Genomic DNA, 12513 nt, shown 5'->3' with positions numbered 1-12513 from the left:
ACCCCGGATGCCTGCTGCTGCTGGGGGGGCCCACTGAACGCCCCGCTGAACATCTCCCCCTCGTGCCGCTTCGCTGGGGGCCCGTACCCCCCCTCCACCGGCCGCTTGTAGCTCTGCACACAGGAGGAGAGAAATCAGCCTACAGTCACCCTCTCACACACACTCACCCTCTCACACACACACACTCACCCTCTCACTCACACACACTCACCCTCTCACTCACACACACTCACCCTCTCACTCACACAGTTTACCCTCTCACACACACACTCACCCTCTCACACACACACACATTCACCCTCTCACACACACTCAAACACATTCACCCTCTAACACACAAACTCACACAAACTCACCCTCACACACTCACCCTCTCACACATACAGAATCACCCTCACACACACACATTCACCTTCTCACTCACACATTCATCCACACACACATTCAACTTAAACCACCAAAAACTGTCCAAAACTCAACAGGTAAGGTTTTATGGGAAATTAAGTGGAATAATTCATGTGAAATATTTGTTGGAAAGGCAGGTTAGCACAGACCGACTGCTGCTGTGGATACATTCCTGGCTGCTGGTTGGGGTACGGGCCAGCAGGGGGCGCTCCTTGGCCAGGGTACTGATTACCATAGGAATCATGCCTGCAAGGACCAACACACATAAACACACATGCAAATTTACATACATATCAGGGAACCAGCACACGGGTGGAACATGTGATCCTTACATACAGGAAACACAAACACAGGCGTGACCCCCCCATGACCCCCGTGTGACTCCCATGTGACCCCCGCGAGATCTGTACTCTTAACAATCCAAGTCCCATTTCCCTGCTGCAGAAATCAGAACCTCCCACTCTGAGGCACCTCATTAATATTCATTCGAGGGGTGTGGCCCCAGACAACGCTGTGGCAATGCACGCTGTCCCCTGCAGCAGAGCCGCAGAAGCCCAGCCGGAGCCTCCGGAAGCAAAGCAGGACACCGGTATGCGGGCGATGTGTGGCGAAGTCCAGCTCCACACCGTTGGCATGGCGATGCTTACCGCTGCTGTTGCGGAGGGTAGCGGTTGGGCGAGCACATGCCGGCGTCGGCGTTGGGAGGCATCAGGTTTGGCTGTGGTGCCGTCGTCCCCATGCTGCCCTCTGGTCCTAGCCCCGCCTCCGGCCTGCGAAAGCACCACAGAGCGGGGTCACCTCCGCACCCAAACAGCGCCAAAACACAACCGAACCATAACCAAACCACAGCCAAAACACAACCAAACCACAACCAAAACACAAAAAACTGCAGCCAAAACTCAGCCAAAACACAACCAAACCACAGCCAAACCACAGCCAAACCACAGCCAAACCACACACAAAACTGCAGCCAAAACTCAGCCAAAAGACAACCAAAACACAACCAAACCACAGCCAAACCACACACGAAACTGCAGCCAAAACTCAGCCAAAAGACAACCAAAACACAACCAAACCACAGCCAAACCACACATAAAACTACAGCCAAAACAGAACCAAACCACACATAAAACTACAGCCAAAACACAACCAAACCACAACCAAACCACATAAAACTACAGCCAAAACAGAACCAAACCAAATGGTAAATAGTAAATAGACTACATTTATATAGCACTTTTATCCAAAGCGCTTTACAATTGATGGCTCTCATTCGCCAGAGCAGTTAAGGATTAGGTGTCTTGCTCAAGGACACTTCGACACGCCCAGGGCAAACCACACAACTGAACCAAAACTGAACCACAACCAAACCATACACCAAACTACAGCCAAGCCACACACAAAACTACAGCCAAAACACAACCAAACCACAACTGAACCAAAACCAAACCACAACCAAACCACTACCGAACCAAAACCGAACCACAACCAAACCACAACCAAAACTCAGCTAAACCACAACAAAACTATAGCCAAAACTCAGCCAAACCACACCCAAATTACACCCAAATTACACACAAAAGTACAGCCAAAACACCCAAACCACACCAAAATTACAGCCAGAACTAGCCAAACCGCACCAAAACTCAGACAAAACACAACCAAAGCACACCCAAAACACAGCCAGAACTCACCCAAACCACACCAAAACCACAACCAAATCACAGCCAGAAAGTGAGTGTGAGAGTGAAAAAGATGGAGAGAGGGAGTGAGTTAGAGAAAGGGAGAGACAGGAGGGACGGTAAGGCGACCCTTACCTCCGGTCGTACCCGGGACTGTATGGGTACTGCTGCCTCTGGCCCATGGGCATGTTTCCCATGGTCCCCGGCGGCCCGCGGCTGTACTGCTCCCCCATACTGCTGCTGGAGCCCTGTACTGCGGGCATGAACTGCTCCCCTACTGAAACACACACACACACACACACACACATCAGCACCACACACACACATCAGCACCACACACACACACATATACACATCAGCACCACACACACATACACACACACACACATCAGCACCACTCACACACACACACATCAGCACCACACACACACACACACACACACACACACATCAGCACCACACACACACACACACACACACATGCACGCACGCACGCACACACACACACACACACACACACACACACACGCACACGGACACGCACACACACCCTCACACACACGCGCACACACCCTCACACACCCTCACACACTCACACACACAGGCCCGTACCCTTCCTCATGGCAGTGAAGGGGTCCTTGTTGGGCTCGTAGGGGCCCATGCGGGGGCCCATTTCGGGGGTCCCCATGCCGGGCTGAAAGCCAGAGTTCGGGGTGATGGAGTTTCGGCGGGGGAAGGCGGGGTCGCTGCTGTCGGAGAAGGGGTCCTGCAGACTGACTGCACTGCTCCTGGGGGCGGGGACACTGGGGTCACGTGACAGGCTGCGGTGGCACAGCTGAGCTCAGACAGGTGAGCTCACACAGGTGAGGAGATGAATAGGTGAGCTCAGACAGATGACCTCACACAGGTGAGCTCAGACAGGCGAGCTCACACAGGTGAGCTCAGATAGGTGACCTCACACAGGTGAGCTCAGACATGTGAGGAGATGAACAGGTGAGCTGAAACAGGTGGGGGCAGGTACGTACCTGACCCCAGGCATAGGGGGCATTTGGCTGTGAGGGGTGGACGCAGGGGTGGGGGGCTTCAGGTCTCCCCCCTCGGCCATCGAGCTGCTGGTGGACTGGGGGGTCTGGGGTCCCTGCAGTGACCCAGAGCCAGCTGTACACACACACACACACACGCACACGCACACGCACACGCACACGCACACGCACACGCACACGCACACGCACACACACACACGGTACATCACAGACACTTTAACAGATGCTCGTATCCAGAACATTTTAAATCTGAGTATTGATCTGGCTGATTAAGTGAATGTGGAGCATTCATTCTTCCCAGAATTCAGAGTGGGAAAGCCACCCTTTCAGGAGACTGAGTCTGATTAAGAACAATTAACAGCTCATTACCATTAAGATACAAGAAACAAAAGCAGCACAGTCTGGGGGCTCCCAGGTTTGAGTCTGTGTGTGTGTGCGTGTGTGTGTGAGTGTGTGTGGGGTGTGCGTGTGTGAGTGAGTATGAGTGTGTGTGTGTGTGTGTGTGTGAGTGAGTATGAGTATGTGTGCTGTTGACTCATGTCTCTAACAGGAGGGGTCGTTGGCAGGTCACATTTATTTACATGTTGGCAGGCTGCACATGCCAACCCCCCCCCCCCCCCCCAAAGCAGGGATTTTCCTCTAACGGGGAAGCAAGGGGGGAGGGGTATCAGAGAAAGAGAGGGCGAGAGAGACAGAGAGAGAGAGAGAGAGAGAGACCGTTTCTTGTTTGCTTTGGCAATATCTACTTTGTGTATTTCCTGCCAATAAAGCACATTGAGCTGAATTGAGGAAGATCCTCCATCATTAGTTCTCTGGCTGTGCTGTAAATCTTGTGGGTGTGGTTTCAGCAGGGGTGCTGAGACGGAATTCCCTTACACCCCCCCCCCCAAGGAACAGAGGGCTCCCCAACAAATACCTTAACACAAGCTCCTTAACACAGCCTAACAAACACAGCATCTCTAGCATATGCTCCCTAACACAGCATCTCTAACACAGCCTCCCTAACACAGCATCTCTAACGCATGCTCCCTAACACAGCCTCCCCAACACAGCCTCCCTAACACAGCATCTCTAACACAGCCTCCCTAACACAGCATCTCTAACACAGCCTCCCTAACACAGCATCTCTAACACACGCTCCCTAACACAGCCTCCCCAACACAGCCTACCTAACACAGCATTCCTAACACAGCTTCAGCAACATAGCATCCCTAACACGGCATCCGCCAACACAACATCCCTAACTCAGTATTTCTGGACTCCCTAAGGCCAGTCTGCAGGCATTATGGGCGGCAGGCAGGGAGCAGGCCGAAGCCTGGGCCTGGAGTGGCGGGCTGACCTGGGGACGGAGGCTGGATCTTGGGCTGGTTCTTCTTGTTGTCTGTGAAGATTTCGGGGGGTGGGTCCTCCCCGCGCTCGATCTTGCACTCGAAGGCGTACAGACACTGGATGTACTGCTTCTTGAGGGAGCTGGCGGCGCTGCTGGACGTGCCCACGCTCAGGCTGGTGGCCAGCTCCCGCCACTTCTTATTCTTATTCACCTGGAGAGAGACCGAGCCACTCAACTGCCAATCACCTGCACGGCGTACACACACACACACACTATACACACACATACTCACACACACACACACACACACTATACACACACACACTCACACACACACACACACTATACACACACACACACACTATACACACACACACACACACACACTATACACACACACACACACACACACTACACACACACACACACACACACACACACACACACTCTACCTGTGTGAGGCCCCCGATCTCCTTGACGGAGACGTACAGGCGGAAGAGGTCGAGCGGTTTGCGGCCCACGGCCGGCAGGTTGTTCATGGCCATGCTCTTCTCCTCCAGGAAGGCCAGGTAACGATCCACCCACAGCTTCCTGTCTGGCTCCCCGCCCAGCTCATACAGCTTGGTGATCTTCTCATTGGTCGTTGTGGAGGAGCTGGACTTCTGGACAGGGAGGGGCATAGTGACAGGGCGGGGTTGAGAGAAAAGCAGGGAAGGGTAGGCCCTCTGAATTTCAGAACACACTCCGAGCCGCCCAGGTGGGTTTACGGGCCACGCGATCCACTCGACCACAAGCATCAGACTTCACTTCACTGATGAAGTCACTTGATGATGAGGTATGATGTCAGAATGCTCCTCAGAAAGTGATTGGCTGCTGATTTCTGCAGGTTACCTTGGATTTGCTTTCAGGTTTGGGGGTCCCGTCCGTTCTGCTGTTCATCTTCTGATTCAGCTTCACGTCCAGGCCAAACTCGGGGCTGGGGGCCATACCTGCAGTGAGAGCAACAACACCTTAGTGCCCCGAATACACAGGTGATGCCTCAACACATTCATAAATACGTTCACTCATTCATTCACCAACACGTTTCCACCAGGGCACTAATCAGCTTCAGCTCTTGTAAACTCTTGTTGAGACTCTGTCTGGTTACTGGAACTCAGGACTGAGAGGTGTAATGCAGGCGCTGTCATTTCCTGTCCACTGATCAGTGCCCTGTGTGCAGCTGGTCTCCACGGTGACCAGGGTTAGGGTTTTGGGGTGTTTGGTGGGCACGGGGGTACTGACCTGCGGAGTTGTTGGTCATGTTTGCGCCCATGGGGTACGGGGACCCCTGGGGGGTCATCATGCCAGGCATGCTGTTCAGGCTGGGTGTGTAAGGGGAGCCACTACTCATCATGCCCGGCGACATGCCGGGGTACCCAGGAGGCCTGTGGAAAGGGGGCAGTAAGAGTCCATCACTGATAAACATCACAGCAGCACACACTTTCACCCCCAAACCTGCCACTATCCTCAGCTCAGGCACTTTACACACTTTACAGGTGTGTGTGTGTGTGTGTGTGTGTGTGTGGTGCAGGTGTGTTTACCTGTTGTGTATGGAGTTGGTTGTGCTGCATGGGTGTGTGTGTTTACCTGTTGTGTATGGAGTTGGTGGCGGTGCAGGTGTGTGTGTGTGTGTGTGTGTGTGTGTGTACCTGTTGTGTATGGAGTTGGGTGTGGTGCGTGTGTGTGTGTGTGTGTGTGTGTGTACCTGTTGTGTATGGAGTTGGGTGTGGTGCGTGTGTGTGTACCTGTTGTGTATAAAGTTGGGTGTGGTGCGTGTGTGTGTGTCTGTACCTGTTGTGTATGGAGTTGGGTGTGTGTGTGTGTGTCTGTGTGTGTGTGTGTGTACCTGTTGTGTATGGAGTTGGGTGTGGTGCGTGTGTGTGTGTGTGTGTGTGTGTGTGTCTGTGTGTGTGTGTGTGTCTGTGTGTACTTGTTGTGTATGGAGTTGGGTGTGGTGTGTGTGTGTGTGTGTACTTGTGTATGGAGTTGGGTGTGGTGCGTGTGTGTCTGTGTGTGTGTGTGTGTGTACTTGTTGTGTATGGAGTTGGGTGTGGTGCGTGTGTGTGTGTGTGTGTGTGTCTGTGTGTGTGTGTGTGTACCTGTTGTGTATGGAGTTGGTGGCGGCGTGCTGCATTGCGGCTGCAGCAGCCTCCTGGGCCTTCCTGTTGAGACTCCCCGGGGGGGGGCACATCCCCGAGCCCACCTGAGGGGGCATGCTGCCCATGCCAGGGCCCATATTCGGGCCCATGTTGGGGCCCATGTTGGGGCCCATGTTGGCCGCTATGTTGGCCGCTATGTTGGGGGCCATGTTGGCCGCTATGTTGGGCGCCATGTTGGGGGCCATGTTGGGGGCCATGTTGGGCCCGTAGGAGCGAGTGCCCATTTGGCCAGGCCCCATCCTGCCAGGGGGCATGCCAGCGTAGGATGCCCCCCCTCCCTGGCCGGGTATGGGGTTCATAGACCCGCCCATGGCAGGGCCCGGGTACTGGGCGTTGGGCATCCCACTGTAGCCGGGCTGCCGGGGGTAACCTGCAGGAGGAAGAGAGCAGAGGTCAGAGGTCAGACAGGAGACCCAAAAACAGGCAGATCTGCCCACAGACCTGCTAATGCTGTATAACAGCACACTCACACACAGACCTGCTAATGCTGTATAACAGCACACTTACACACTGACCTGCTAATGCTGTATAACAGCACACTCACACACAGACCTGCTAATGCTGTATAACAGCACACTCACACACAGACCTGCTAATGCTGTGTGCACTTAGACACACAAGTAGTGTCACCATTTCTAAAACATGTGACCAACCGGGATTTAAACGTACATCACAGTCCACATCCTCATGGGTGTCCCCATAGGAATTAAATTAACTGACTAATCGTAGAATTACTGGTAAACCCTCATAGTCTTCCTGAAACATGGAGAGCATATCAAAGATAAAAAAATGTTTGAGCAACAAAGTGCATCATGCCGGGTACGCTGCATGCGTATGGATTCAATACGTTCAGCAGTTTGAAATGTATCCACACAAGCACACAAGACTACGTCACATCGACCAGGTGAATCACCTACAGACACATCTGAGTGCAAACATTTCACCATCAGATTGAACAAGAAAAAAATAATGAATTCCAAACACTGGCAGATTTTTGTCCACAAATATGACTGCACACTTGAATTGACTAAACTCCCTCTGGACTCGATTCCAGGATTTGACAAGACCAGTTTTTTTTTTAACTCAATCACAAAATATATGAGCAAGCAAACAGCTCTGCAACAGCACTGGAGAGTTCTGAGACAGAGCTGAGAAAAAAGTTTCCAAATATTGCACAGAAAGCAAAAAGTAATTTTTTCCATTCCACCCAACTCCATCAGTGCAGAACGACAGCTTCCCTTCATCTGAATGAGCTGACACCTGGCATCATCAAGCAACGACAGAATGCTGTCACAAATGAACCACGACCAAATTCAATCACAAGGCTCAAATGTTACATTCTGAACACACGCTGAACACGCGCTGAACACACTCTGAACACGCGCTGAACACACTCTGAACACGCGCTGAACACACTCTGAACACGCGCTGAACACGCGCTGAACACACTCTGAACACACACTGAACACACTCTGAACACGCTCTGAACACACTCTGAACACACACTGAACACACTCTGAACACACACTGAACACACTCTGAATGTTACATTCCTCTAATTTGAGTTCATTTGTTTTAATCCATTTCTTATTAGTCTGCCCCTGCTCCAAACCCTTTCTTACTTATGGATCACCTTTTTCTGCAGGTGATATAAGTGCCCTTTTTACATGTGCAGACTACTGCCCCCAAATTAAACTATAATGAAGCACAACGCTATAAAAACAAGCTCTGGCCACGTGTGTGTGTGTGTAATAACTGACCTGACTGCAGCACCTGGCTAACAGCACAGCAGCAGTGTGTGTGTTAGCAGCAGCTGGCTAACAGAACAGCAGCAGTGTGTGTTAGCAGCAGCTGGCTAACAGAACAGCAGCAGTGTGTGTGTTAGCAGCAGCTGGCTAACAGAACAGCAGCAGTGTGTGTGTTAGCAGCAGCTGGCTAACAGAACAGCAGCAGTGTGTGTTAGCAGCAGCTGGCTAACAGAACAGCAGTAGTGTGTGTGTTAGCAGCAGCTGGCTAACAGAACAGCAGCAGTGTGTGTGTTAGCAGCAGCTGGCTAACATAACAGCAACAGTGTGTGTTAGCAGCAGCTGGCTAACAGAACAGCAGCAGTGTGTGTGTTAGCAGCAGCTGGCTAACAGAACAGCAGCAGTGTGTGTGTTAGCAGCAGCTGGCTAACAGAACAGCAGTGGTGTGTGTGTTAGCAGCAGCTAGCTAACAGAACAGCAGCGGTGTGTGTGTTAGCAGCAGCTGGCTAACAGAACAGCAGCAGTGTGTGTGTTAGCAGTGCTTCCTGCACAGAACAGCAGCAGTGTGTGTTAGCAGTAGCTGGCTAACAGAACAGCAGCAGTGTGCGTGTTAGCAGCAGCTGGCTAACAGAACAGCAGCAGTGTGTGTTAGCAGCAGCTGGCTAACAGAACAGCAGCAGTGTGTGTGTTAGCAGCAGCTGGCTAACAGAACAGCAGCAGTGTGTCAGCAGTGCTTCCTGCTTGTATAAACAGCTCCCTCTGTGCAGACCGTCTCTCTGAAGGGGACAGTCTAACCAACGCTGTTCCTGGAGATACACCATCCAGCCGGTCTTCACTCCAGCCCTAACAGATCACACCTCATTCAGCAGTTAGAGAGCTGCACTGAGATGCTAATCAGCCAGATCAGGAGTGCCAGATTAGGGCTGAAGTGAAAACCTACAGGACGGCAGGTCTCAGGGAACAGGGCTGATTACCACTGGCCTGAGTTATCTCACCACTGCTCAAAGCTTCTAAGTTATCTCACTACTGCTCAAAGCTTCTAAGTTATCTCACTACTGCTCAAAGCTTCTGAGTTATCTCACCACTGCTCAAAGCTTCTAAGTTATCTCACTACTGCTCAAAGCTTCTAAGTTATCTCACTACTGCTCAAAGCTTCTGAGTTATCTCACTACTGCTCAAAGCTTCTAAGTTATCTCACTACTGCTCAAAGCTTCTGAGTTATCTCACTACTGCTCAAAGCTTCTAAGTTATCTCACTACTACTCAAAGCTTCTGAGTTATCTCACTACTGCTCAAAGCTTCTAAGTTATCTCACTACTGCTCAAAGCTTCTAAGTTATCTCACTACTACTCAAAGCTTCTAAGTTATCTCACTACTACTCAAAGCTCGCCCACATGGAGAAAAAGAACAGAAAGAGGAGAAATCAAACGACCTGAACATGAATGAAACGGGACTCAGTGGGACCTGCCCCGCCCCGCCCCGCCCCTCACCTTGGGGCCCATACTGTCCACCCTGGGGCCCGTAGTTGCCCATGGAGTTGTTCTGCTGATAAGGCCCCATCCCAGCATGCATCTGGGCTCCTGAGGACTGGCGTGGAGATAAGGCGGGTCCGGGCTGGGGCGACCCGTACGGAGGGATCTGGGGGTTCCTCTGCATGAACCCTGAGAGGAACAACAGCGCGAGCAGCCCCCGTTAACCCTAACCCCCGTTCAAATACAAATACATCTGCATATGCAAACACACGCATACACACACACACACACTCACGCACGCACATGCGCACGCACACACACATTCACCATTCACACACGCGCGCACACACGCACATGCGCACGCAAACACGCACACGCACACACTCACGTGCGCACACACGCACATGCGCACGCACACGCACATGCGCATGCGCACACACATTCACCATTCACGCACGCGCGCACACACACACATGCGCACGCACACGCACACGCACATTCACCATTCACACACACATGCACATGCGCACGCACACACTCACGCACGCACACGCACATTCACCATTCACGCACGCGCGCACACACACACATGCGCACGCAAACACGCACGCGCACACGCACATTCACCATTCACACACACACGCACACACGCGCACACGCGCACACGCGCACACACACACACACAGCAGCTGAATCCCCACCTCTCTCCTGGGCCATGGCTGGCTGTAGGATGCTGTCTGACTGCACACTGGGGGGTCTGGGGGGCATCTGGCTCCCTGCAAACAAACAACCCATTTAGAGCTGTGTCCTGTCTGTGCTGCGTGTGCTGTGTGAGTAATGTGTCTGTGCTCTGTCTGTACTGCGTGTGCTGTGTGAGTAATGTGTCTGTGCTCTGTCTGTACTGCGTGTGCTGTGTGAGTAATGAGTCTGTGCCCTGTCTGTACTGCGTGTTCTGTGTGAGTAATGTGTCTGTGCCTTGTCAGTACTGCATGTGCTGCGTGAGTAATGTGTGTGTGTCCAGTCTGTGCTGCGTGTGGTTTAAGTAATGTGTCTGTACTGAACGTGTGTTCAGATTGTGTTCAGTATATATTCAAGGTACGTAAAATATACGTTTACAGTGTTTGGTCTGTGTTCAGTGCATGTTCGGCATATGCTCAGAGTGTGTTCAGAGTGTGTTCAGAGTGTGTTCAGTGTGTGTTCAGTGTGTGTTCATACCTGGCACGGCGGTGGGGGACAGGGGCCCGGAGCGGGAGGGTGTTACGCTAGCGGGGGACCCCACAGGGGAGGGGGAGGGGCCGCGCAGGCCGGGCAGGTGGGGCGAGGTGTGGGGGGAGAAGGGCGATTGGGCGGAGTTGCTCTGCTCGCCCTGGCTGCTGGACACGCCCGAGGTGCTCACGCCCGGGCTCAGAGCCCCCTCCGTACCCGTGGGCAGGTCATCGATGGAGCCCGACAGGTCCTGCAAGCACAGGAGAACACACACTTTAGCCCCGATGCACACACATCACACCCACACACACACGCTAGGCCCGATCCACACACACACGTTAGGCCCGATCCACACACACACGTTAGGCCCGATCCACACACACACGTAGGCCTGATCCACACACAGAATAAACCAAAACAACACCACATAACACATCACCATCACCACAATACAACACCATATAACACACAACAGCTGCTTGTATAGATGCCAAACTGGGCCACCAGGGGGCAGCACAGAAATGAGCAAATGGGAGAGAGCAGCACAGACTGCAGTGGCCATGCCGTGGAGCCCTCACAGGAAGTGCATGCAGTGGACAGGAAGTGAAGATGTCTGTCGTGATGCCTCATCACCATACACAAGCCTACAGACAACACACTTCTGAGAGAGTAATAATACCGCACTCTTCCAAAAGGGTGTAACACAGACACACTGTGGTAGAGTGTGTCAAGAGTAAGAGTTACATGCTGCTGGACAGCCCACAGCCCCCTTCAGCACAGCACAGAGAGCAAGAGAGAGAGAGAGAGAAGGAGGGAAAGAGAAATGTAGAGAGAAATGGAGAGGGAGGGAGAAAGAGAGAGGGAGAGTAAAGGATGGAGATAGCGAGAGAGAGCAAGAGAGGGAGAGAGATGGAGAGAGATGAAATGGGAGAGGTTCACCACTGCTTCAGTGTGTGTGTGTGTAGTTGTGTGAATGTGTGTGTGTGAGTGTGTATGTGTCTGTGTGTAGTTGTGAATGTGTGAGTGTGTGTGTGTGTGAATGTGTGTGTGTGAAACAAACAGAAACTCTGCCCATCCAATCTTACACTGCCGCTCCATACTTCAAACATAAATGTTAAGCTTACACACGCATTCTTACATGTGTATGCATGCACACACACACACACACACACACACACACCCTCACACACACACCCACACACATACACACATGCACCCTCACACACACACACACACACATACACACACGCACCCTCACACACCCGTCTGTCTCCACATGCTGCTACAGTTATTGATTTCACAGCTCAGCTCAGTACAGCCTCCAGTTTCTGCTGACTAAACAACATGCCCCAGAAACACATTTACATTTACACTGCCCATAAACACAGAGCCCCACCCACACTGAGCCCCACACACAGCCCTGCCCACACTGA

General features: G+C 52.3%; 1 protein-coding gene across 1 annotated transcript in view; it reads right to left on the bottom strand.

The window, feature by feature from the left end:
* arid1aa (AT rich interactive domain 1Aa (SWI-like)) overlaps nt 1-12513 on the bottom strand; it is a 35202-nt gene that overhangs the window by 4453 nt on the left and 18236 nt on the right. Inside the window, 14 exon segments of the mRNA XM_035431015.1 lie at nt 1-113; nt 555-651; nt 1053-1175; nt 2223-2364; nt 2700-2875; nt 3113-3245; nt 4470-4671; nt 4913-5122; nt 5352-5449; nt 5742-5884; nt 6599-7028; nt 9893-10063; nt 10576-10650; nt 11090-11330. Coding sequence (XP_035286906.1) covers nt 1-113; nt 555-651; nt 1053-1175; nt 2223-2364; nt 2700-2875; nt 3113-3245; nt 4470-4671; nt 4913-5122; nt 5352-5449; nt 5742-5884; nt 6599-7028; nt 9893-10063; nt 10576-10650; nt 11090-11330 — 2354 coding nt within the window.

Source organism: Anguilla anguilla, chromosome 1, assembly GCF_013347855.1.
Source record: "Anguilla anguilla isolate fAngAng1 chromosome 1, fAngAng1.pri, whole genome shotgun sequence".
In the NCBI taxonomy this organism is placed as follows: Eukaryota; Metazoa; Chordata; class Actinopteri; order Anguilliformes; family Anguillidae; genus Anguilla; species Anguilla anguilla.
Note: the sequence above shows the minus strand (reverse complement) of the source record. Positions and strands in the feature narration are given on the sequence as shown.